Source organism: Grus americana, chromosome 1, assembly GCF_028858705.1.
Source record: "Grus americana isolate bGruAme1 chromosome 1, bGruAme1.mat, whole genome shotgun sequence".
Lineage (NCBI taxonomy): Eukaryota > Metazoa > Chordata > Aves > Gruiformes > Gruidae > Grus > Grus americana.
In genome coordinates, this window is record NC_072852.1 from 150436320 (window position 1) to 150460615 (window position 24296).

At 38.3% G+C, this 24296-nt stretch overlaps 1 protein-coding gene across 3 annotated transcripts in view; it reads left to right on the forward strand.

Moving 5' to 3' along the window:
- Positions 1-24296, forward strand: part of NCK2 (NCK adaptor protein 2) — an 83977-nt gene that overhangs the window by 33327 nt on the left and 26354 nt on the right. For all 3 annotated transcript variants that reach the window (XM_054811951.1, XM_054811966.1, XM_054811957.1), the window contains exon 3: positions 19245-19486. In XM_054811951.1, the coding sequence (XP_054667926.1) occupies positions 19261-19486 (226 nt within the window). In that variant the 5' untranslated portion in view covers positions 19245-19260. The remainder of the gene's footprint in view (positions 1-19244; positions 19487-24296) is intronic.

The window sequence follows — 24296 nt, forward strand, 5'->3', positions numbered from 1 at the left end:
GTTAAATAGCAAGTCTCTTTCCTTCTTCAGTGATCTGAGACAAATCAGTTTTATCTCTTTCAAAAAAAAGACAAGAAGAAAGGATAAGCTCAGATTATTAATTAAACACTAGATATTGCTACCGCTGTTTTTTGGCTCCCACCTCCTCTTACCTACTGCTTTTACTTTGGACATTTTGTCCTGAAGGCACTGTGGGCAGGACGTGGTAGTGTGGGAGGTATGTAGGCGTAGCGGCCATCCATAACCTGTGGTGGAGCAGGCTTAATATTATTCTTTGATTGAATTCTAAAAACTAAGTAATAGCTTATAGAGTATTGAGAGGAAAGGAGGTTTGTATACCCGTAGGTTTTCAGTGAGAGCAGAACAGAATTGCATTCAATATATAGAGAGTATCTCTGGCTCAGAAGACCTGAGGTAACCTAGCAAAGCCGATGTTTTCCATAGGATTCATGTAGAATCAGGCCATCATCTTTCTGTTAATTCATGTACCCTGTTGTCTGGTTTTAGTAACTGTAGTTGATCTCTGTGGCTTAGCAGAGATTTATTAACAGAAACTTTTAATAAAGTGAAACCTCATTACAACTGTACCAAAAAACAAAAGCAAAAAGGCAGAACACTGAATGAACTTTCAGCATTGTTGTGGCTGGCTTCAGCACGGAGCAGGAAACTGGGAATCTTAGTTTTATTCATTACTTTACCAGGTGGATTTATTATTTCTTACTCAAATTCTCTGTTTATAAAATAAAAATAATGTTACCTTCTTCAGAAGGAAGTTATGAAGGCTAATTATTGACATTTTGGAGCCTTCAGTTGGAAAATGATGTATGAAGGCCTTGTGTGCCTTGATTTTTTGCTGTGAGTTCTGTTAAATGCTTGTTCAATGAAGTGTTATCAGATGTTGAAATTAGACTTAATTTGTTTAATAAAGTGCAGGTGAACCAGTTAGAATTAAAAATGCAATCTTAAGACTTAAGTTTAACATCTACATATGTTTTTGCAAATGATTCAGTTTCCTTCAAACTGAAAAGGAAATTCTAAAGTACTAGGATAGAAACTCTGAGATGCTACAATTGCATTACATTTTCAAATTTATCTGATATATGTCTTTAACTGTAATGCACAAATTTATAACCCTGGCCTTTCCAACAGATCAGAGTATAGCCTTGAACATTTTGTAAAGACTAATAGTGAGAAACTTTTTGTAGTGATTTGCTGGAGTAGAAACTCTAGTAAGTCTTCTTTATACTTTTTGTGTGTTGTGTAGGTAGCAAAATTAAAATGTTTTTTAAATGGATGTTAATGTAAAGAGAAAACAAACACACAATCCTAAAGCAAATGATTCATCAAACTATAGACTTAATCACAGTAAAATGATTCTAATTTTTCTGTTAAAATTTCTACTCAAAATTAAGCTTGAATTTTACTGACTATGGCCCAAATTTTGTATTTACTTCAAATGTGTAATATAAAACTCTTTAAAGTTTTATCTTTGGAATCTGTTTCTTGTCCTGCTTTATGATAGTTTTCAGTTCAAATGTTCTGTGAAAATAATTAAAAAATAATCCACTGATTTGTTGAAGGAAATAGGTGTTTGGAATCTGGGTTATGGATTTAGTTATCTTTATTTGTTGTACTTACTTCTGCAATATTTGGCTTATTGAGTAATTTTTTTCTTCTACCCTTTAAAATAAGAAGTGGGGTGGGGAACCAAACATGCCCAAAGCGAAGGTGTTTCCAGCAGGTGAAGGTTTTATATACTTCCCCAAAAGGCAATAAATAGATAGTAGCTCACTGAAAGGAGGAGAGGTTTTTTTGAAGTATGGGTACTCAGAATACTTGCTATGTCCAGTTAGACAACAGTTAATTTCAGTAACAAAATTAAATCTAACTTCTGTATTAATGTCTTTTCCATTCTTTGTGTGCATGTTTCTGCTGGACTATATTCAACTAGGTAAAGATGTGATTCTGCAAAACATGGAGCATTCTAATGCCTTTCCGGAAAGGAAATGAATGCATAGGTGTAGCTTCAGTAAAGCCTACACCTGAAATGCTTTGTTGAACCAGAACATAATAAACCTTTTGCCCTTTAAAAAGGAAATGCTGTTGGCAACAGAGTAAATAGTTACAAATGACACTCAGAATGTTCTTAAACTTTACCAAACTGTGGACAATAATGTGTCCTTATAGGATTTTGTTGAGTCAGAACTACAGTGTAATTAGTATGTGGTTGTCAAGATCCGCCAGCTCATCTTTTATCTAGTGGGGCAAGCTGCCTTTTTTCAGTTGGTTTTTTTTTTCTGTTTTTTTTTCTTAATTTTTTTTAAAGGAAGAGAACTGTATGGAAAGGCACTCTTTAAAAAAAAAAATCTGTCATTTCTGCAATTAAATTAATATGGAGTTACAGATGAAGTTTAATGTTCTGGCAATTATTGCAGTCATTCAGTTGTTGCAAACCTGAAACTATCCTAAAAGCATTTAAACTCTTTTGGAACATCATATTGCATGTAGTGGTATTCTGTACTTTTGAATTTGTTCCTCATTCACTTACAGTCTTTGAATCAAAAAAATAAATTGCATCTGGTATTTTCTCAATAGAATATTTTGAAAAGTGATTGCAATATTAATATGTGCCTGGAGCAGTTTTTTTTTTTGTATTTTAGTGATAATGTTTAGATAAAATCTCCTGAGAAATGTTCTTTAATCGTATAATTTTTTGAGACTTAATACACCTTTATGGAATGTACTGTTCAATTCTTCAGGGATACCTCTGTACACAGGAGGGAGATTGATGAGATCAGAAGCGAACAGGTACAAGCAAAGTTATCAGTGTCTTAGTACTTAGCAGATTCTCTAAATTGCGTTGAGATGTCACTGGCCACAGTGCCACAACATTTGGTAGAAAGCCTGGTCTGTAAAGGTGCTCAGAACAACTGTAATGCAGATGTGCTCCTCACACTGCGAGACTTGAGGACCTGCTCACAGCTTCTGAAAGACTGATCCTCCTCCTCATTTAAAGAGGAAAAAAGCACCACAGACATTTCAACTTGATGGAACTGACTGCGATGCTGTGTCAAAATATTTCTGTGGTATTTTTCTGTGGATCCGCATGCTTGTAGTTGTTGATTTCTGAGGAGTTTAAACCTGAGAAAAACAATACCTATTCTTAGTGCTTCATATGAGTTAGTTATGGGAAATTTTGATTCTGACAGTAACTGAGAGAATGAAAGGTATATGTACTGAGTGGATGTCTGCATTCCTTTCCCTTAAAAAAAGGTTCCTGTAATTGCATCAATTATTGCAGGTGCCTAAAGTGCTGATTTTAAGCCTTTGAATGCAACTTTAGTATTATTAAATATATTTACAGACATTTAGTACAATAAATGAATTTATAGAATACTGACCATTATGTTGTGCTAGTGGCATAATACTCTCTAACCTGTAATTGTCAACAGTAGGGAAGAACACTTTCATCCCACTCCGATGATCCAATAACCACAGGTATACCCCCCAAATAAAGAGATTGTCCCTGAATTATGTAATTTTAGTACCTTCTTTTTTAGATTATTTTACTACATTTTTTTCTGGTTCTCTTTGTAGTAATTGTAGATCTTTGCATGAAAGTACAAGCATGCTTTTATTTACTAACTATATTAAAATAGATTATTAAGAATCACTTGTCCAAGTTTTTTGCAGCTTTGATAGCTTCAGGTTCAACTCAGGTTTGTAGATATCAATGGTACCTTTTATGGCCCACAAATGGCCTTTGCAGTATACTTTAACTGCAGGCCATATGGATTCCTCATCAGAGGGCACTGTACAGCTTTCATCAATACATGAAAATTCAGTTTAGTAAAAATAAAATGATGACCATGTTTTTCCTGGTGGAAGTAGTTTTGTGGTTTGATAGCCAGTATGGACTTTGGCTGTCTTCTCATCCAGCGTGTCAGTTTTTCTGAGCCAAAAAAAACTTTGCCTGCTGAAAAGAATCTAGCATGTTGCTCATGAACATAGCTATGAGTTAAGCTATATATATAAAATAGATATATCTGAGTAAGCTAAGGTTAAGTTTGTGTCCAAGTAAATTCGTGAACTGAGTAAAAAAAACACTCAGTGACCAACCCTGGTGTCTTGACCAGTGTTCAGAGGAATGCCACTGGCAGAACTGGTTATTGAGCCTCTATTTCTGTCATTTCTAAATAAACATATCCCTGCTTTACACTAGTTTCAGTTAGAAGATTTAAATATGCACTGCACTTTTTGGGTCAACTGATGTGGTTTAGAATATGATCTTGAGAAACTCTTCAAGATAGCTTATGAAGTTAAGCTACATCACAGGTAGGGAGGGTATCCCGAGATGCTGAAAGCATTCATGACTTAGGTGAGCATTGTACATATGGGCATATGTCGGGGAAAGTCAGCTTGAGGCATTTGGGATGCGGGGAGTGGGAGCAGTCCTTGTGCCAGCTCTGCACTGCTGCAGGGCTGTGTCCGGCGCCGGGATGGGTCAGCGATCCCAAAGCCTCCTGAAGGAGGAAGCAGGTTAGCAGCTGAGGCCGATGTCACCGAGTTACTCCAAGATCTAACTGTCCCATAAAGGAGCTGTTGTCGTCATCTGCTTGCAAATGCCTCCTGGAGATCTCCTCCCCTCAGGTTTCTGAGGGGTGCTGTGTCTGTTTCCTAGCTCTTCAGGGCTGACTGCTTCAGCTGGTGCTTTGCAGGAGTGGGCACGCAGCCAACGTTGGCGTAGGTCACTTATTGAAAATCAGTTGAAGGCTTGTTCCTCCGTTTGATAATGGCTGGAAGGCAGCTCTTCTGGTGTGGAGGCTTTGAGGGAACTTTAAATGATTCATTGTTCCTGTTAGAATCGGTGTGTAGTAGAAATATAGCTAAAACTAAACGTGTATTTTCAGTAGTGCTCATAATGTATTCCATCGAACATCATGTTCAAATGGTATTACACCAAATGTATTATGATATTAAAAAATGGTTTGGCTTGCTGAAATACTTTAATGAATGGGAAGACACTGTACACACAGTTCATCTCGTTTCATATCTGGCAAATGATTTTGTGTCTTACCCAGAGGTGTTCTGGATAACTGCTGAAATTGGTGTATTTCACAGAACAGAAAATACTTAAAGGTTAGTGTGGTATATTTGCTGTGGAATTCTGTTTCTAATAATTCGGTTAATTAATCTTGGATTACAATTACTGTTTGCACTGTAGTAACAAAGCTTGAATTGTACTAAGCAGAGATGACTGAGAAAATGAGCTTGTCCTGTTGTTTATTTTTTAAGCCAGTAGTAACACAAAGCATAGAATACCATGCATACAGATACAAAACTTCTACAGTCTATTTTTCTTTTCCTGATTTTAAGTTTGAGAGTCTCATTTTAAGACATTGCAGGCTCTTTGCAGTCTCCTGGGTTTAATTCCCACTTTCCTTTGTGCTCTCTCTTCACACCCTTTTGTTTGAGGGATCCCCTGCAGCTTTCATCCCTCCTTACTTCAAGGCTGTTGTGTGTGTCAGCTGCTCTTAGTTGTTCCCCATGATAGAGCCTCTGTGCAGCTTATTTTCTACCTGCTCTGTCACCCTCTTTTTCCCCCCTCTTTTCTTTTAAAAGATCCTACTCCTGTTTTTTGATTCAGCAGCTGTATGTGCGATCCTTCCAGCAGGTCCTGTGCTACTGTCACTGCTACTCACACTTTTTTTTTTCCTCCTTGCTAGTGTGAGTCCTTGCATTTCTTTTTAGCCCGTCTTTTCCTTGTGCCTCTTTGTTCCACCTCTTCCCACTAACCTATAAAATTTACCCGTAGCCTGTTTTTTTTTTTTTTATGTGAAATACAGACATCTTAACAGACATGTTCCTATATCTGCTCTCATGCAAGCAGGCTATGGCAGGTGATGTCAGAGAGCTGCTTTGCCTGAAGCAGCAGGTAGTTGGGGGATCCACATTTTCCCAAGAGGCTGATTTTGAAGTCTGTCTTGCACCAAAATCAGTAGCTCTTTGTCCATCAGTGCTTGGTACGTTCCCTGATAAGCTCGGTTGTCTCATACCATTAGTTCTCAAGTTATCACATACCAGCCCAAAAAATGCTGTTGAATGAGGGTTAGACCTCTCTTTATATTTGATCTCTGAATTTGTCTTTCAAGATTAATCAGTCAAGAGTATTAGTTTTCCTTTCTTAGTTCTCCCTCAAGATTGCTGAATGGCATTTTCTACCAGCTCTGGATTTGTATAGGATCTGGAAAGGTCTGTTCCATTATTGCTGGAGAGTGCTGGTTTATGATGGTGAAGGTCAGGGTGTTTGTTAAGCTAAAGCATTTATCTCAAAAGAAAAGGGTGTGACATCCTTGAGTTTACTTAAATGTTTTGACTAGGACTACAAACCTGATGTGTGTGTATGTTTATAAAACTGGTTTTGAAACTAGCTCATAAGTGAGGTTTTAACAGTTGTGCTCTTTAGAAATTGGATTTACCGTCAGAGGGATAATGGAATCTTGCATTCTCAACTGCTGACTTGCGCTTCAGGCACTCTTTGGATGCATGGCTGCTATAACATACTTTCTGACTACAGTAAGTTGCTGAAACTTCAGAAAGTCTTGACCTGTGAGCTGTAACACATCATCGCTTGGTCAAGAATGAGGTGTCCCATACGTGTGCTGGGCTTATGTCCAGTTGTGTGAGGAGCGGCTGCTGCTGTGTATTCTTCAGGAAAAAAGGTGACAGCAGAGAGATGAGTAGTAGGTGGTTGTGACCTGCTCCCCGGCTGTGGGTCAGGAGAAGCAGAGGAAAATGACAGCACAAAGCAGGCTACTCGTGAGACTAAAGATTCTGGCCTGTAAGTGGTGGCTGTGCATCTCCGCATCCCAAGTCAGTAACCTGACTAATTCTGCAGAATCCTTAAAAATAAGAGAAACAAAACCTGAGGGCAGCATGTGATGCAATGACACAGTACTGCTTACCTTTATGGAACTAAAGCTTGGTTTCAGGTTTGCGTTTTTGAACCTAAATGTATTATGCACCAGAGGAGCAGGAACAAGGCATCAAATAACACTTCAGTCCAAGACCTGTTCCTCAGAGCTTAATTTTCGACAGGGAGCTTGAGAACAAGAACAAATAAAATAAAAATGCTTGGTATTAGTCACGTGAAGCATTCAGAAGTTCTGTGATGCAAGAAAAGAAAAGGGGTCTCTGTTCTGTAAGTTCTCCCTGAGATCCAGGGGGAGAAGGGAGACATGTGTCGTCTCCTTCTCCCTATTCTCTTCCCCACCTTGTGGTAATTTGTGAATTTTTGTACATTTGCTCCTACTTTTGATGAGCCAAGGGATTGTAACTTACTACTCCTTTCATATGCTGCTCCAATATTTGTGTATGAATTTTCTTTAGTTACATACATAAGCACAGAATCAAGAATCAGGAATGATACCTTGTGTCTGGTGATTATTTTTACCTGTAGTATTCAAAGACCCTGCTTCTAGAAAGTACCTTTTTGCCTGAAAAACTCTCCTAGAGATGAGAAATAATAGGTGTTCAGTTACCCCAAATTCAGGGAGACATCTATGGACTTTGCCTTGAGAGTTAAATTAAGAAGTATCTTTCCCCCCCCCCCCCCCCCTTATGTTGCCACATGCACCTTTTTATATTGGATAAAAATTCTGGTCCAGGTGACCTGGTAAAAAAAGTCCGGAAGTCTTTCAGAATTTATTCAGTATTTGAAATGACAGTAAACTAGAAAATCACAGGAACATAGTCTGAACAGGGCCCTTAAAATACTTAGTGCTCTGTGAGCTAGAAAGTTGTTTTAATATACATATTTTTCACATTTTCCTACTGTTCTGAGGTAGATTGAATGGGTTTTTTATAAAGCAATTTATCAATTGCTTAAGACTATAAAGTGAACATTGTCTAGAAATGGACAATGTACTCTTTTTTTTCTTAAACAGCTTTGGGAATAAATGCGTTTTTGAACTGAACAAACATCTCTTCCTCTTTCTAGTTAAAAAGTGAATATATGATATTTCTATTGGGGAACAGAAGGTCAGCAGTTCAATTTTATTTTCAGCATTTTATAGACAGTTTAAAGTGAAATCCCTTTAAAAGTAGGTAGCAGCGTTTCAAGGGATTAGCAGTAAAACGTAGCAACCCACAGTGATTCTGAGCTTTGTCCTTCTGTGTGAGATCAAGGTTAAACTACTTATGTCTGAGGACTGTTCTTTGTTTATACAATACATAAATGTACTAACACTTCTAGTGAAGTATAATTCCTGCAGACCACTGAATGTTTGAACTAGGGGAAAAGAAGCGGCAATGGAAGCAAATCATTCAAATACCTTTTTTTTTTTTTTTTTTTTTTAATCTTGAAAGAAATTCAAGGATGTCTCCTTTATAAAATTTCATGGTGTTCACCATATCCTGAGTGGCTGGCTGCTTTAATTTCAAGGCGAGAAGGAAGGTTTATTGCTAGTGAGGATGAAAGTGCATGAACAGCAGTACACTTAACTTGTTCTTCTGCAGAGCATGTTTCACCAGTCTATCATAGAGATAATACTATGTGAATGTCCTTCCAGTGGAGTGTCTGGGTTTTTTTCTACAATCTTATGTGCTTGGCTCCTTCCTACCCCCTTTTTGTAAGGGACTGTGGAGACGTTGGTAGGTGTAAAATGATTTGTAATATAGTCTTGTCTAGACACCTAATGTACGTTACATTCTTCCTGGACTTTCCCCTCTCTTCTATCTTGTTTGTTGTCTGTTTTTGTTTGTGGTTTTTTAATGTATTTCCAAATGTATAGGTAAGCTTAAATGTCTGCTGGGAGGAATGGAGAGAGAAGAGTCCAGAGCAGCACCAACAAACATTAAGCTTATCCGTGTCTCTCAGCAGAAACACCCATAAACCGAGGCGGAGATGTGGCCATTAATCATTGCTGCTGTTCTAGAGGCAAGATGAGGTCTCTGTTCCCAAAAGTTTCCTTTAGTGCAGTTGAGCTGTTTATTAGCTGCATGGCTTTTCTGAACCTACTTTTAAAAGAATTCAGGAAAAGATGAGCCGACGCTCTTCTCTGACCCTCTTGCTGTATTTATCTAAATGTGAGGCAGCCTTTGGGGTTCTGTTGTGTTTACTCTGCAGCCAAGAAACGTGGGCCAAAAAAGCTGCCTCCTCCCTGTTTGTCTCATGCTCTTTGCAGCTAAAGGGTCTGACGACGTCCTTTCTGCACAACCTGCGTTTTACCATTGCTGTCTAGAATGTGGAAAATCATGGTTCTTGATGGCAATGCCTTCAAAATAAAGCACAAAGCAGCTTTTTGCCCTAATAGTGGAAAAAGTCTGCGGTGGTTCAATCTGCGTAGGCTGCTGACGGAGGCAGAACGAGAACCTGCAGCTGCTGCCGGCACCTGCCCGAGCCCTGCCTGAGCCCTGCCTGCCGGTGGAGCTGGCAGCGACAGATGCAGGAAAGGGAGGTGGAGGGCAGATGGCACCGGCATGTGGGGGCTAAAGGCTGGAGGAAGGGCTTGGTAGAAAGGTATGTTAGCTGGCTATCTGCAGTTGGAGTTGCTCTATATTCAGACTTCTTTTTTTTTTTCCTCTTTCAACAGGCTAAAACCAGTGATGATAACTTAATAATTCATGCTTCTTGTGTTTTCTGATAAGTATATAATAAGAGGGCACAAAAAGATGCCATTTTGTATAGTGTTCAAGGTATGGGGAAATACCTTCCAAAAATACCATCTGGGTTGGAGGAAGCACTAATAAAATCATCTAACTATAAAAATCCTCACTCTTAGTGTTTTCTGCCTGGTCTTTACAAGGTTGCTGGTACTGTCTGGTAATCTTTGTCCTGCTTTCTGAATGAAACACAAATATAAATGTCTTAAAAACAACCCCTCTCAACCCCCCAAAACAAGCTGAAATATGTTTGTTTGGGTTTCTTAATCCTTTAAGGTTGTCCTTAGTCGATTTCTTAATAGTCATTCCATCTTTATGGAAAGACTTGAGCCAGGTTTTTATTATAAGCCCTGTGTGTTGGTGACCATACTCAATTTCAGCTTAGCTGAAGACCTGTTAGAGTGTTTTCTCTGTAACTTCTATTACCATTATCTATCTTTAAGCATAAGTAAGTTATAGGGCAACTAACTAGTACTGCTGAACTTTAACATATGTTAATATAATACCAACTTGTTCCTGTAGAATACCAGCTTTTTGTCCTTTGAAATAGAATTTTAAATTTAAATCATCTGTCAGAAGCTAAAAATGAACACTGCCTACTTTATAATAGGCATGCTGTTCCAGAAAAGCTATAGGAATATCCTTTTCTTTTTAAGTAAGACATCAAAAGATTTTTAAAAACTTAGCTTCCTGAAACAGCAGAATGCTTATTACATAAATAGGAAAGATAGTACTTAGTATTATGTCTTTTAAAGACTGTCACATTGATTAAGCATTTGTATCTTGAACTGCCTCAGACCAAGAAATTTTGTGGCATAGCAGTATTACTAATGAAATTAAAAACATATGAAATTGGGAAGGTTAGCTTTTATGAAGGTCACAACATGCAGCAGAGTGAACATCATATAAAATGCGGGTGGTATTGCATGAATTAATAGAAGGCCAGAACTCAGATTTGTGTTCTTTGAGTGCTGCAGCAGCCTACCTTTTAACAGCCCTGACAGCTTTCTCTTGCTACCACTAGAGAGGTAGCAGGCTAAAGTATCTGCCACTTTCTCGTACAAATGGTAGCAATTTTATTCTTATCTAATAATATTTTCTAGAGTGTTAGTGCTGTGACAATATTGTGTCCTCTTCCTGCAACTTCATCTTTTTCTGGGACCGTATGCCTCAAATTCTGAGGCTGTATTAGTCTGAATAATAGGCAGTTGTGACTGTGAGGTGACCTTGGCTTACAAGAAAGGAGGAAAGATGGGAGCTGGGGGCTGCCCTCACGGTGTTTGTTTCTACCTCTGAGGGCATCCCCGCTGCTGTTCTCCGGTAGACGCTGGTGCTGGAGTGGGCTTGGAGAGCTGGAAAGGGCTGAGGCATCACCTACAGGTGTTGGAGATGGTCATTGCTAAGAGTCCGGGCTGCATGCAAAACTTACATGGGTCTTGCTGAGGAGATGCAGACTTTGTGAATAAAATGATTCCTTTTCCTTAAATGGAGAGTTTACAAAGATCCTTTCAAGCAGTTCCTGCTTATTTAGTTTGGGCAGGGTGATTCGTGTGACAGGCTTCATGAAAACATTGGGTGGGAAATTTTTTTTACAAACATCCTTTTGTATGTTATTATATAAACATCTATCAAGTGAGATTTCTTTTTTGTTGGATGGTAAAGTGCTGTACCGACTCCTTAGCAGGAAGGATGTATTTCTGGGTGTTTCTAATCTGTATTCTCCTTTATTTCTTTGTGTGTCTTTTTAAAAGACTTCTAAGCCACTTACAAGACAAAAAACAAGCTGAAATTTTGTGCTGTATTGGAGCTATGCAGAAATTCGTTACCACTAAACTAGTCTTGAGGTTTCCTGTTTGCAGTTGTTCTGTAATGCAAGATATAAGGCACCCGAGTCTAGCTGCAGTTGTATTAGAGATTGGGAAATCAGATATGTTGTGGGGCCGAGGGAAGCAAACATCACTTAAAAGCTGTCGGAGGCATCCGGTTGCAGAAACAAAACCCCAAACCTCGCACCATCGTGCCCTGAAACAATGGCAGGCGGTACGGAGGGGAAGAGGGGTTTTGAGGCGCGCGGAGGCAAGCTGTTGGGTAGCATCAAGATGAAGTTACTTAGCTAGTACAGTTCCAAAGTACTGGTTAGTTAAGACTGTTCCTTCACTTTTTTGAAGATACACAGTGTGCTTATATTTTAGGAAGAAGTATCATCTAAAAAACCCCCGTGGAAGTGGGCTGTGGCAGGGCAGTCCCGCCTGAGGCACACGGGCCGCGGCGCCTCCGATGTGATTAACCGTTCCACCAGGCTGTATCACCCTCACAGTTTTATCTATATTTTTTTTTTTTCCTCCTAAGTGAGTCATAGGGAAACCAACTACTTTTGCACCTAAGAACAAATGTTTTGGGACCTGCCAGAAAGGCTCCTGGTGTTTGCTGAGCTGGTCTTTGAAGTCACCCTTGTGGCTGGGCCTGCCTGGCAGCTGTGGTTAATCTGTCCAATGTGGGTGTGGGCTTGGGTGGATGGGTAGACCTAAATCAGGAGCTCAAATGAAGTGTTAAGTGTAGAAAAATCAGTTTTTTCACACCTGTCTTCCTTAAAACCCTTTTGGTATGCTGTGTGGAGTTTTCTGGGGGTTCTTTGTCTCTTTCCTTTATATTTCATTAGGATTAGAGTTCGTCCAACTACTTGGTAGTGTTATCAAGGACGTCCAATTTATGCTTTCAAATTAATGGCACAACTGTAATTCTCCAAAACTACTTCATTGCTCCAAATTTTCCTCAGACTTGACATTAAAACTGTAAAAGCTTTGTGGACGGTTCTGCTATCTTGGGGTACAACTGAAGATTAAAAGTGTTTAATTTGTCTTATTATTTTCAAGCCCTCGTTAATGACAGAGCAGAATGTGGTTGTCATTGTAAAATAATCCCATAGTGTGGAAATACATATTAAACATTCTTTTCTGATATCACGTGCAGGAAACTTAATATTCTAATTCTATATTTATTCTATTGCTAATATTTAATTTATTCCAGATGCAGTTTAGTAACTTTTTATACTACTTAATGAGCTGGACTGTACTTCTTTTGATACCTTCAGTTTGCATTTCTTGACTTGAGCTTGTTAACTGTCCGTTTTTCCTTTTCAAAGAAAGGACCGGGGGAGAGGACACAGACAACCTCTAGAGCTTTTTACCTCGCTTTTTAAGCAGGATATCTTAACTGTGTACTAATTCTTTCATAAATGCCAAATTGTGAGAGTAGGTTGGGAAATGTAATAAAACATTCCTCCTTTGCACTTGATCAATTTATTTATATCTTTGTTCATGTTTATTCTTTACAGCTCCCACTCGTCCTTGCTTTCAGCTTTGGAAAACTGACCCTCTTAAAGTACCTGCACTGGTTTCCATTGATTGTGACTGTGTCTTCAGTTTGCACTTCAAAGCAAATTAGATAATAATCACTTGCACTTACTCAGCTATCACTTTTAGTTCTGTAGTTAATACATCCTAAGGAGACCTAATAGCGAAATACCCTAAATTAATTGTCAAGCTTGCGTTAAAACAGTCAGCAGTTTTAGGCAGCTCAGGTATGTGGGTTTTTTCTGCTCGGGTGTCGGTTCGACACCTCAGAACTGCATAGCGGGATGATGAATGTGTGGTCACTACAGCTATTTAGTTAACTTTCTTTAATAGAGGGGGGAAGTATTCTTACGATAATTTTTGGTGCAGTGACCTCTTTCCAAAGAAATGTGTCCCTTGGGGTGGATTGACACACATTATATGCAGCATTAAAGTGTTAAACTGCAGAAGCAGTTAGACAAGGTGGCCTTTAAGCAATCCATCTCCTTTTATCAAATAGCCCATGTGAAAAAGCATGGAAAGGGTTTTACTGGTTTTAACAAAGGGCTACGATTTGCTGTAATTTGGGTCAGTTTGTTTACTCTTTTTATACCTCTGCACTTTGAGATTTTCTTGTAGCAATCATTAGAAATATGGTATTTTACTTGTTTTGGGTTAACTTTGACCTTTGCATGAAAGAGATGATATTTTCCTGTTTTTCAAATAGATACATACCTTAAGTGTCACAAATGCTGTGTTTTACTGGAAATTGCTAAAAGTATGTCCAAAAGTTGTATTCTTTCTCATAAGTTTTCAATTGAATTCTCGTTTCTGTTCTTTTTAATGCCTTTTCAGTTCTGTCTTTGAGTTTGGTGCTATATTGATCACCAAGAACCGAGTGAAACAATCTCAAATATAAATATGCACTTTTTTTAAATCTTTCTATATGTCAAAACTATTCATCCAGGCTGATTTAAAAAAAAGCTAACCACACGCTCACACATGCAACAAAGAAAACAACTGTAAGTGAAAACAAAGCTTCAAACATCCTGAAACAGCAGACAGGCTAACCAGAGATTGCGTCTTAATAAATAAGACAGCTTCAGACTTAGAGTGTGCTTGAGATGAAGTCATCTAATACAAGTTATTTTATTAATTACAGAGTACAGTAAGCACATCCGCTCACTATGAAAGAGGCCTTGATGGAAAGAAATGTTTGGTGTTTTTATTTTCCACAACTGTGTTGCCTTAGAGGACCGAATGCTGCCTATTTGCTATATAACTTATGAAAGATTAACCAAGTTGGTGCTAGATAGCTGGCCCATGAGCAACACGTGCTCCAGAGTTCAAAACCCATTTTGATTTTCAGAGTTTGGGGGCAGGAGAAGGGAGAGGTGGTTCAGCCTTCAAATCTTAGAGAAAACAGTGATATGTCATTAGTTATCTTTTCATTCTCCCGAGACAATTAACTAAATATTGTATAGTAATTATGTCTTATGTAATATTGTATAGCAATTACGTGTTTTGTGCACATCAGTGTCATGTAAAAGCCTCCATATCAATTTAGTGCCTTTCTTTCAGTGTGTCTTAGGAGGACATCCAATTTCAGAACAGTCTGTTATAACAATTGTCACTTCCTATTAATAGAATTTTTGCTTGTTCCCTTGGTGAGGGATTAAATTTCAAGCATTACTGTCAATCATTTTTCAGCCATGTTCCTTTTTTGCAAAATAAATTGTGAACAGGGAGAGCAACGGCTGCTTTTCTCATGACGTCCTTAAAGCTCAACCATACCTCCTGTTTGTGCTCTCCTAACTAACCGTATCCCTGACTTAACCTTGAGCCTGCCTTCTGAAGGCAAGAAGAGATGCTGCTTTTCTGCCCATTGGGCCAGGGCATTAAACTAGTGGGTGTGTGAAGTTGGGTCAGTCTATAGGAGAAGATCCCAGTTCAGGTAGCGTGCTGGAATGGGTCCTTCCTTATTTATCATTGTGGGAGAAACACATTAGCCCTGCACGGGTGGTGGTGGGGAATCTAGGCCTGGTAAAAGAAAATGAGATCTATATAACAGTTGTACCTAGTTTGATATTTAAAATAACATCAACTGAGCAAATCTTTCACATGAAAAATCACTGGCAGATCGACAAGTTTCTGGGAGCAAATTCTTGTAAGTTCCTCTACATTTAAGTTTCCATAGTCTCAAATATTGCTTGCGTGGTTGTTTTAAGTATTGGTTCAAAATGGCATAGGTGGTTGTCTTTGGGTGGTTTTTTTGTTTTGTTTTGTGGGGTATTTTGGGGTTTGTTTGTTTGTTTTTACATTGCTAAATTCTTTAATTATTAATAGCTTATTGAACATAACCTTTTCCTTTCTGGACTTTCTTCTGATAAAGTCTACACAGGAGCTACAGTACTAGATACTCTGCCTTAGGGTTAGCTAACGTTCCTTGCCTGTCTGAGCAGGCTTCCAGTACAATCTTCTTATAACTGATTTGACCTTGGCTGGGTTTTTGTTCACTGCCTTCCGAGCTGAGCAGATTTTTCAGTTTTTCCCTCTCTCTCAAGCCTGTTTTTTTGTATTGGAACGTTTTCACATGTGTTTCTGCAATAGGGCAGCTGCCACTGAAGACTCCTCTCCTAATAAAACCTATATTGGATGGAAGAAACAAAGTGGCTGAAAGTACCTGAGCTGGATCTAAGCTAATTAATTGTAACATTTCAGCAAATACATTGTTGGTAAAATAAATTAGTTTAGTACCACTGCTAGCAATGAAGGAAATACTGGCTTAAAAGGGGTTGGAAATAAGGATCGGTCACTTAGCTGATAGAAGAATTACCTTTTGATGGTCTGGGTTGTGGAGTTTAGTTTGTTTGCTTGTTAACCACAACATCTTGGGTTTGGGTTTTTTTGGTTTTGTTTTAAAAACTGCAGTTGGAAGTTAGATTGCCCTAAAAGTAAAGCGAGTGCTTGATATGGCAAGCTAAAAACCAATGCCATACATACACTTTTTAAAGTGCATGTCAAGTTTTTATGGGACACTCAGATACTTCAGAAGGTTATATTATTGTTTTTTCCTTATGTTTTTCCCCAAATTTAGTTATGGTGTTTGCTTCTAATCTTTTGTTTGGCACAGAGCTGTGTTGCAGAAGCATTTCAAAACTATTAATTCTACATTCCCTACTTCTGGGGAACAAATATGTCCTTATTCACATACAAGGAAATCTTAACTCTGGAAATGTCACAGGAAGAACCTTATTGTCCTTGATGGAGCCAGTCTAATGATGTAACCAGAAGAAAGTAATTTAAGAACTTTAGTTCCTCACATTTAAAAAATAAAAAGCAAAAAACAAACAAAACCCCCACCAAACAAAAAAAAACCCCACCCTAAACAAAACCACCCCCCCCCAAACCCACCAAACAAACAAAGCCCCCTCCTAAAAAACTATCACAACCAAAACCCTCCACACACATGTGTACAGCTTTTAAATGGGCAAATATTGAGCTGCAATTATAGGATGCATTTTGACTCTTTATAAATCCTATCCCCACTTGAGTAGGCATGCTTGTGCCATAAAACATTCAGCAAAACCTGGAGTACTTTACTGATGTTTGTTCTGTGTGCACAGGCCACTTGAGAAACTTGGCTTCTCTACACTTCTGCCAAAATTGCATCATGCAAGGGTGTCTGCTTGTTTCTCAGGCAGAGCAGCAGTTTTACACATGGGCAATAACTGGAAGTGTGGAAATGAGGTAGCTTGGGGCTCTCTGTCCTGAGTGAATTTTGGAGTTGATGTCAGCCCAGACGTGTTGTCTCTTCCTGTGCTTCTGTGCTTGCCCAACACTTTGGGGAAACACTTGGCGACTCTTAAAACAGGGGCCGATTCAAATTATTATATTTTTTTTAAGCTTCAGAGGGATAGGAAGAGTTTAGTTTTCTATCAGTCACTAGTCAAATATTATGCCTAATACTTTTTTTTTTGTTAATTGTTAATTTACTGTAATATAGATAATTCTAACTTGCCTGGTTGTGAAGATAACCTTTTTTAGACACAGAGCCTGTGTGGTGGCAACATCAGCCGACTGCATTGATGGTGTCCTATTTCTTCATGTTCTCCATGTCCCCAGGAATAGTAAGAATCGACCATTTTACAATTGCTGAGATAAAATAAACCAATCTAAATTGGAGAGAGATTATATTGACAACGCTGGCCTCCAGAACATGCTTGATTGCAGTCCGCCTGTGGCTACATCAGCTTATCGACCTGTCAGTTATCTGTCTGTTTTATGAGTCAGAAACCAGGTCGGTTTATTGGAGACCGTGGTCCAAAGCTCAGGCTCTCCTGTGTCACTGTCAGTGCCAGACGGGATGATTATTTTAGGGAAAAAAAAATTGTTGAAGGGTATAGTGACTTAATTCTTGTAAAATGATCAATTCCGCCTGCATAAGTCACAGCCTGTTTGAACTGTAAGGGTTGTGTTTCTTCTCAGTTGTTCAAAACATCGTAACTTCTTTCTGAATTCATCTTCAGGCTCTCAGCTATGCAAACTCACATTTGAATTGTGTTTTAATTGTTGTATGTTCCTCTGTGTTTTCTAGCTGGAAAATTAGAACTTAAGCATGTTGATTTCAGCTTCAGATTTTGAAAAATGTTGTCCTACCTTGGCCATCATGCCAGTGTCATACCTGGTGTCCCTGAGGGGTGACGTTGCTGGTGCTCTCCATAGCTTTGCTGTCAAATAGTTTAGCAACTATAGCACAACCCTATATGATTCTCTCCTGGAAACAAAAATGATGATGAGAGGAGACTATTAAAGTATAATAGAGTCTACTATTGTGTGTTATGATTATAGATTAAAAAAGGAAAAAACTTTTTCTTGAAAGAGTAGACCGATGGGGTGTCTAACATGTAGTTTTCACAGCTTGTACTGTAGCTAAAGTGTGTGTGCATGTGTTTACAGAAGTGCAGAAGGAACCCTTTCTGAATATAGGTGATAAAATTTACATGCTGAACAGAATTTCTGAATGATATTTAGGGGTGTTTTAAATTACCTTTCTGTCATGTAAACTGTTAGGGTTGTGGACTGCTAAGGACTAGGCAACAAAGTCAAACCGTGTTAAAAAGATCCTTGGACGTTAATAGTTTTAAGTACTCTGGGACCTGTTTCTACTAATCTGTAATTTAAAGGAAATCTATAGCTTTTACTTTTTTAATTAAAAAAAAAATCTACTACTTTGATTTTCAAATATATTCTCACCTCCCACTATTTCCTGTCCTCCTCCACTTCCCTCCCCTGCTAAAACCCCCAGCAGTGATTAGAAAATTTTAAGTCACTTCTCAGAAATTTCTAGAAACAATTTAGAGGACAAAATCAACATGTTTTGGTTGCCATTATAATATGTTTGGATGTCACTGGTACTGGCATGGGACTTTTCTCTTCCTTGCACACTATTGTGCTCCCTCGCATTGTTCCCAGTAATTACTGGGACGCGTAGGAAAACGTGGAGGCATGCAGCTGTCTTTATGCAGCTGACAAATAGCTTTGGAAAAGATTGTTCTAGTTACAGGTAATTTAAAAAAAAAAAAAAGACAACTCATTCAGTCTTAACAGAACTCTGGATAAGTTTCAGGTAGGGAAGCCATGAAATGCAATCAAGGGAAGCGCAGTGGGTACTCTTTCCACCCAGCTGACTCATGCCCGGCACGGCAGATTTCCTTACTGAGTTACATTACTACTTGAAGTATTTTTAACTTTCTACTAAAAAAAGATAGATAACTTTCCTGCATTTAAACAAACTTATAAATAATATGTTAGAATGAGGTTGAAGAATTAGCACAGAAGGAAAATATACCTTTTTTTTTTCCCCCTGCTGCTATATTTTTTTTTCTCTGATCAGAACTTTGAATGCCAGGTGTGGGATAGTTTTATAATGCTATATGCAAAAACTAAATGGGTTTTATAAATTAGCCTTTGTTGATGTATATCTGAATAATATTTTATATACTTTAAGATGAAGTGAATGTAATACATTATGACTAGAATTTACTGTCAAAGCATTGTCAAGAAAGGTCAATATGATTTCACTTAGTTTTAAAAGAGGAGTTCCAGTCTATGAGGTTTTTCTCTGTATGGCTTTCTCATTTTTCCCTACCCTTTTCTTGCTCATTTCAGAAGAGCTTGAAGAAAAAAATGAGTAAGAATTACATGGCGTAATTTACTGATGAGCATGTTTTTAATATTTTGTTGCAGAAGGACTCCATGAAAGATGACAGAAGAAGTTATTGTTATTGCAAAGTGGGATTACACTGCACAGCAGGACCAAGAACTTGACATCAAGAAAAATGAGCGTCTTTGGCTATTAGATGATTCCAAGACATGGTGGAGGGTAAGAAACGCGGCCAACAAAACGGGATATGTGCCATCAAATTACGTGGAGCGAAAAAACAGCTTGAAGAAAGGTTCTCTGGTTAAAAATCTAAAAGACACATTGGGTAAGTCCTTTTGTATTTTGGAAGAAGTTTAGTAGACTTGATGGGTTTCAGATTGGGAATGTAATGTGCTTATAAATGTTTTTTAGCATGCTTGTTTGGATTTTCTTAACCCTTCGTTTGAGGTGACATGGTAGATGATTGGGGAGGGGGGGAGAGTCATGTGGAAAAATCTGTAACAGGTTTTTTTGCATCATGTCCAGGAGAATAAGATGTTATTTTTCTTCCAGTTTGTCAGAGGTTGTGTGTTTTCAGTGGCTGAAAAGTGTGTTTTTATTGAGATATGAAGTGCTGAATCCTCTCCTCTCAGGCCAAGTCTTCTCACTCAGAAACAGAAGGATGTAAACTGGATTGTTCAGCATAGCTATCATAGCAAAGCTAAATCACTTTATGAATGGGATTATATGATGTGGCTATGTGCAATGTCAGGGGTTAAGTTTCTGTGGTCTGAGATGTTGCTTCTACGTCAAAGTCCTTAATATGTACTCTGTTTTATGCTTGCACGTAAATTCTTCACAACATTGTATCATACATATAAAATAATATACCTTTGAAAAAATTTGAGTGTATTTTGAAGAAATGTATTTGGAAGACAGGTAAAATTAATTTTTTTCTTTATTTTTGCAATGGTTTTTAAGGACGGATTAAATTACTGAAAAGGGTTTGCATATGGCTGGAAAAGGTTAAACATAGCAATAAGTTATCATTTTACATATAGAGGCCAAAAAAACCCCTACTAGTAGTATTTTAGGATGTAATGAATAAAACAGAAACATATGTGCCTGGAGGTGTTTTGAGGTTATATTTTGCTTGTGTTTTGGTTTTTGCCTCTATTTTGCAGTCTTACATAGGGAAAACTTATTCTGTTCCAGTTTGCTGTAGAAAATACTGACTCTTCAACAGAAAAACTAGAATTTGGGATTGGACTTGTTAGATAGCAAAAAGATTCACTTAAAAATAACGTGGCAATATCTCGAGTAGATTTATTGCAGTTGTCCCGTGCTAGTGTTGTGTCTAACAGGTTGGGTTTCTTGGTCACTTCTTCATTACCATGTCCTCCATTGCTGAGCTGCCATAAAGTTCATGGAAATTGAGGACTGCAGGATGGGTGGCAGGCAAACTAGGCTATCACAAGGTGTACCACAGTAATATTTAAAACCATAGGCCTTTCTACAGATTCTCTTGGAATACGCTCATTACAGTGCCAGCAAATATGATTATGGCTTTTCAGAGGTTTGTATAAAGAATAAGCTCCAACATCAATTAACTAGTTAAAATCCCAGTTGTTACTTAAGGTCCTTTTATATTTATTGTGTTTAAAATATATATATTTTGTCTAAAAGCTACTTTATGAAAGGATTGTGTTTCTGTTGTGATAATAAATCAAGTGCTTGTGTAAAATGTGGATAGTATTTACTTGATGTAAATAAACACATTTTTATTTATATCCAACAGAAATGCATATCAGTGAAGGAACAGAGACATGTCGTAGCATATATGCGTGTTTACCTCTTTGATCTTAACAAAGCTGCATGCTGCAGGGTGCTTTGCTTCACTATGGTGGTGACCAATGAAACAATGTGAGAACAAAGCTTGGTGGTTTCATAGCTGAGCCTTAGCTAGTGTCGTGCCTTCCAAACCTCAACCCTTTGCAGGCAGGTACACGGGTTTTTAAGTTCTAGAGAACCGTTACTACAATCTACTGATTTCTATTTCTAATAGTTTTATGTGTGCGTTGTTTGTTCAGCTGAGACAGAAAACACCATGTGGCAGAACCTAGGTTTTGCTTTTGCAGTGACCACATGTGCCCACTAAGCATACAGAGTGCAAAGCACCTCTCATGCTCTTCTGTGCCCATACATCCTGTGACGGTAAGAAGCTGCCTAAGCCATAACTAACCCACAAATTGGCTCAGGATATTCTTAACACCCCGTCAAAAAAATTGGTGGTATTTTTTATAGTTTAAGGGCTGTCAACTACTTACCATAATGAAACATGTTTGTGTGGTGCACCACATATCTGTAAAATTTTATTATCATAGAATCACAGAATAGTTTGGGTTGGAAGGGACCTTAAAGCTCATCTAGTTCCAACCCCCCTGCTGCGGGCAGGGACATCCTCCACTAGACCAGGTTGCCCAAAGCCTCTTCCAACCTGGCCTTGAACACTTCCAGGGAGGGGGCATCCACAACTTCACTGAGCAATTTTCTCTTTACATTTCCTGAGTTTGAGTCCTCAACTAAACTATAGTCTTTAAGCCTTCCTTGTCTTGCTGTACAGTAATTTCCTGTTCAGAACAAGAAGAGCGTGTATCCTTTCTTAGAGGATCCTTTGTTCTGAGCAGCCATTGAGAATGTGCTTCTGGGTTTTGGGGGGGGGGGGGGTTGTTGTTTGGGGTTTTTTTTGGGTTTTTTTTAAACAAAGGCTTGCAAATTGCAAGGCCAATGCTTGATCTAGTGAAACAGCTTTTGAAAGTTTTGCTGCGCCCAGTGAAACAAGTTAAGTTCTCTTTATACAAATATATCTATGTCTCGTCAAACATGTCTCTGCTAAGATCACAAGAAAATTCACGTTAAAATACCCACTAACCCAGCACAGATGGGAATGGTGGTCATGAGTGTTAGCCCTTAAACCAAATCTGTTTCCAACTTTGAGCTTGAAGCTATTACCAAAATATCAGGTATTGAAGTTAAAAAAAAAAAAAAAAGTCCCTTAATCAGTCAAATATCAATCATAAGTCTTGTGACTCTCAGGAGAGAAATAGCAGGCTCTTAGCTGCTTCCAGTGACAGGGCCAGCAGGCTTTAGAGAGAGGGACCTACCGACGTACCTGGATCTACCTTTGATACTTAACGGTGCTCCAGCAAACAGTTGCTTCCATGGAGATGCACTTCTTTGCCCTGCCTCTTCCTTAATCAGTTACATTTCCTTGTGTTCAAGCATATTTCATCTGAAAGCATTGTTATCGCACAAATGATGCAGTGTGGTGTCTGTGATTGCCCCTAGCTATCTACCACTCTTAAGCTTATCCACAGTAATTACCGGTGGTTGATTTATACTTACTTCCAGATAGTCAATAGATATGAAAAATGCCAGCCATAGTTCAAATTGTGGCAGACCCCATAAGAGCTATTACTATTTAATTAATAGTCCCTATAGTTGGCTGTTGAAGATGCATCATCTAAATAGTTCTTAATCCATGTGGTCTGTGTTCTAATGAAAGTTTATGGCACCAGTTAGTACATCAGTGTCTCGTACATAAAAAGCCAAACACACCACTGAAGTTTACTACCTTTACAAAGTTGCCTTTATCAGGAAAACTCTTAATCTCATCAGAGAATGAAGTCATGCCTGTTTGATGCTGAAAACTAATTTTCCTGGAACTCTGTTGACTGTCATTAATTGAATCTCAGCCCTTGAATACTTTATTAATAGAATCCCATCAGCTTTACCATTGTTTGGCTTGGGGTTGATGGAAAGTTAATGGGCATGTAGGTACCTAGAACACGCAGCTTGATGGTTAAACATCAGCCTGTTTTCAGCAATGTCTTCAGGCTTCTGGAATTTTCATTGTATTTCAGCATTTTTGAAAAAGAACATCAGCAAATAGAATGTGTTCGGAGCTGGCTCTTTTAAGTGTGTTAGATGCATGTTAAAAGGCTGGTTAAACTTGTTTAGCATATCTTCATTAAATCAGTTACCTGTGGACTGAAAAATGGCTCACCTCAAATCTCAAATGATCTCCAGTAATTTCTGAAAAGATGCTTTTGTATCATCCTACGTCTTTTGAAAAATAATAGCCTTTTCTGCACCGTTAACTTTCTTTTTCCTTCTAAGGGTTTACCCCGTTATACTTTATCTTCTTCTAGTCCTATCATCAGGGAATTTTTCCAGAACTTCTGAGTTTCCTTAAGTAACTTGGAGAGATTTCGAGACTTGCAATTTTCCTATTGATGACTGTCTGTTTTTATCATTTTTCTGTTTGATATACATTACTTCTATGTTCTTAAATCTCTTTCTTGAGTGAACTCTAATGGATATGGCCTGGTTTTAATTATGGAAATTTAGAGTATAGGCCACCTGTTGCGTATTTTAAATGATTCATCTTCTCATTCCCGTTTTTTTGTCTTAACTGAGTGATACTGTGAATAAAAAGTTAATGGCAATTTAGCTATTTCAAATTACTGTCTTCTGTTTGCTCATATGGAATGAAATCTGGTAATTATTACTATTCTTAAGGCAAAAGCCAGCTTCCAGGCCTGTGATTAAAATTTCATCTTCATTATAATGAAGTTTAAAATAGTTTCCTTGTACAGAATTTCTTTTGTGGGGACGGTATTTTTTTATACATTTTGTTTAAGTCTTACTAAGCAAGAGACCTCCAGTGTGCATCTACCAAACTGTAATTTTCTGTAATATAATTCTTCCCATGCGCTGGGGTTAGGAAGGAAATCCCATACCAGTTTGGGTGGAGCGAGTGTTTGCCAGCACCACCTCCAGAGCTGCCTCTGAGCACGGCTCCATGGGTTTCCTCTTCTCTACGCTTACTGGCTCATCTCTGACACGTTGAACAGAAACCTTACCTGAAGGAAGGAAAAATAATTTAGTAGTCAGTTGTTTTTGTAAGCAAAAAAAAAAAAAAAAGCTTCTGCGTTTTTTCTATCCCTTTGCAAGTCATTTTCCTGGCAAGAGCACAACTCCCCAGGCAGCAGCATGCCACGGGTGACTGATGTGTGTGATCCGGCAGCAGGGTGCCATTTTCATGGGAATCCACAATTTTCTGAATATTACTGCTTTTGCTTCACAACCAGCAC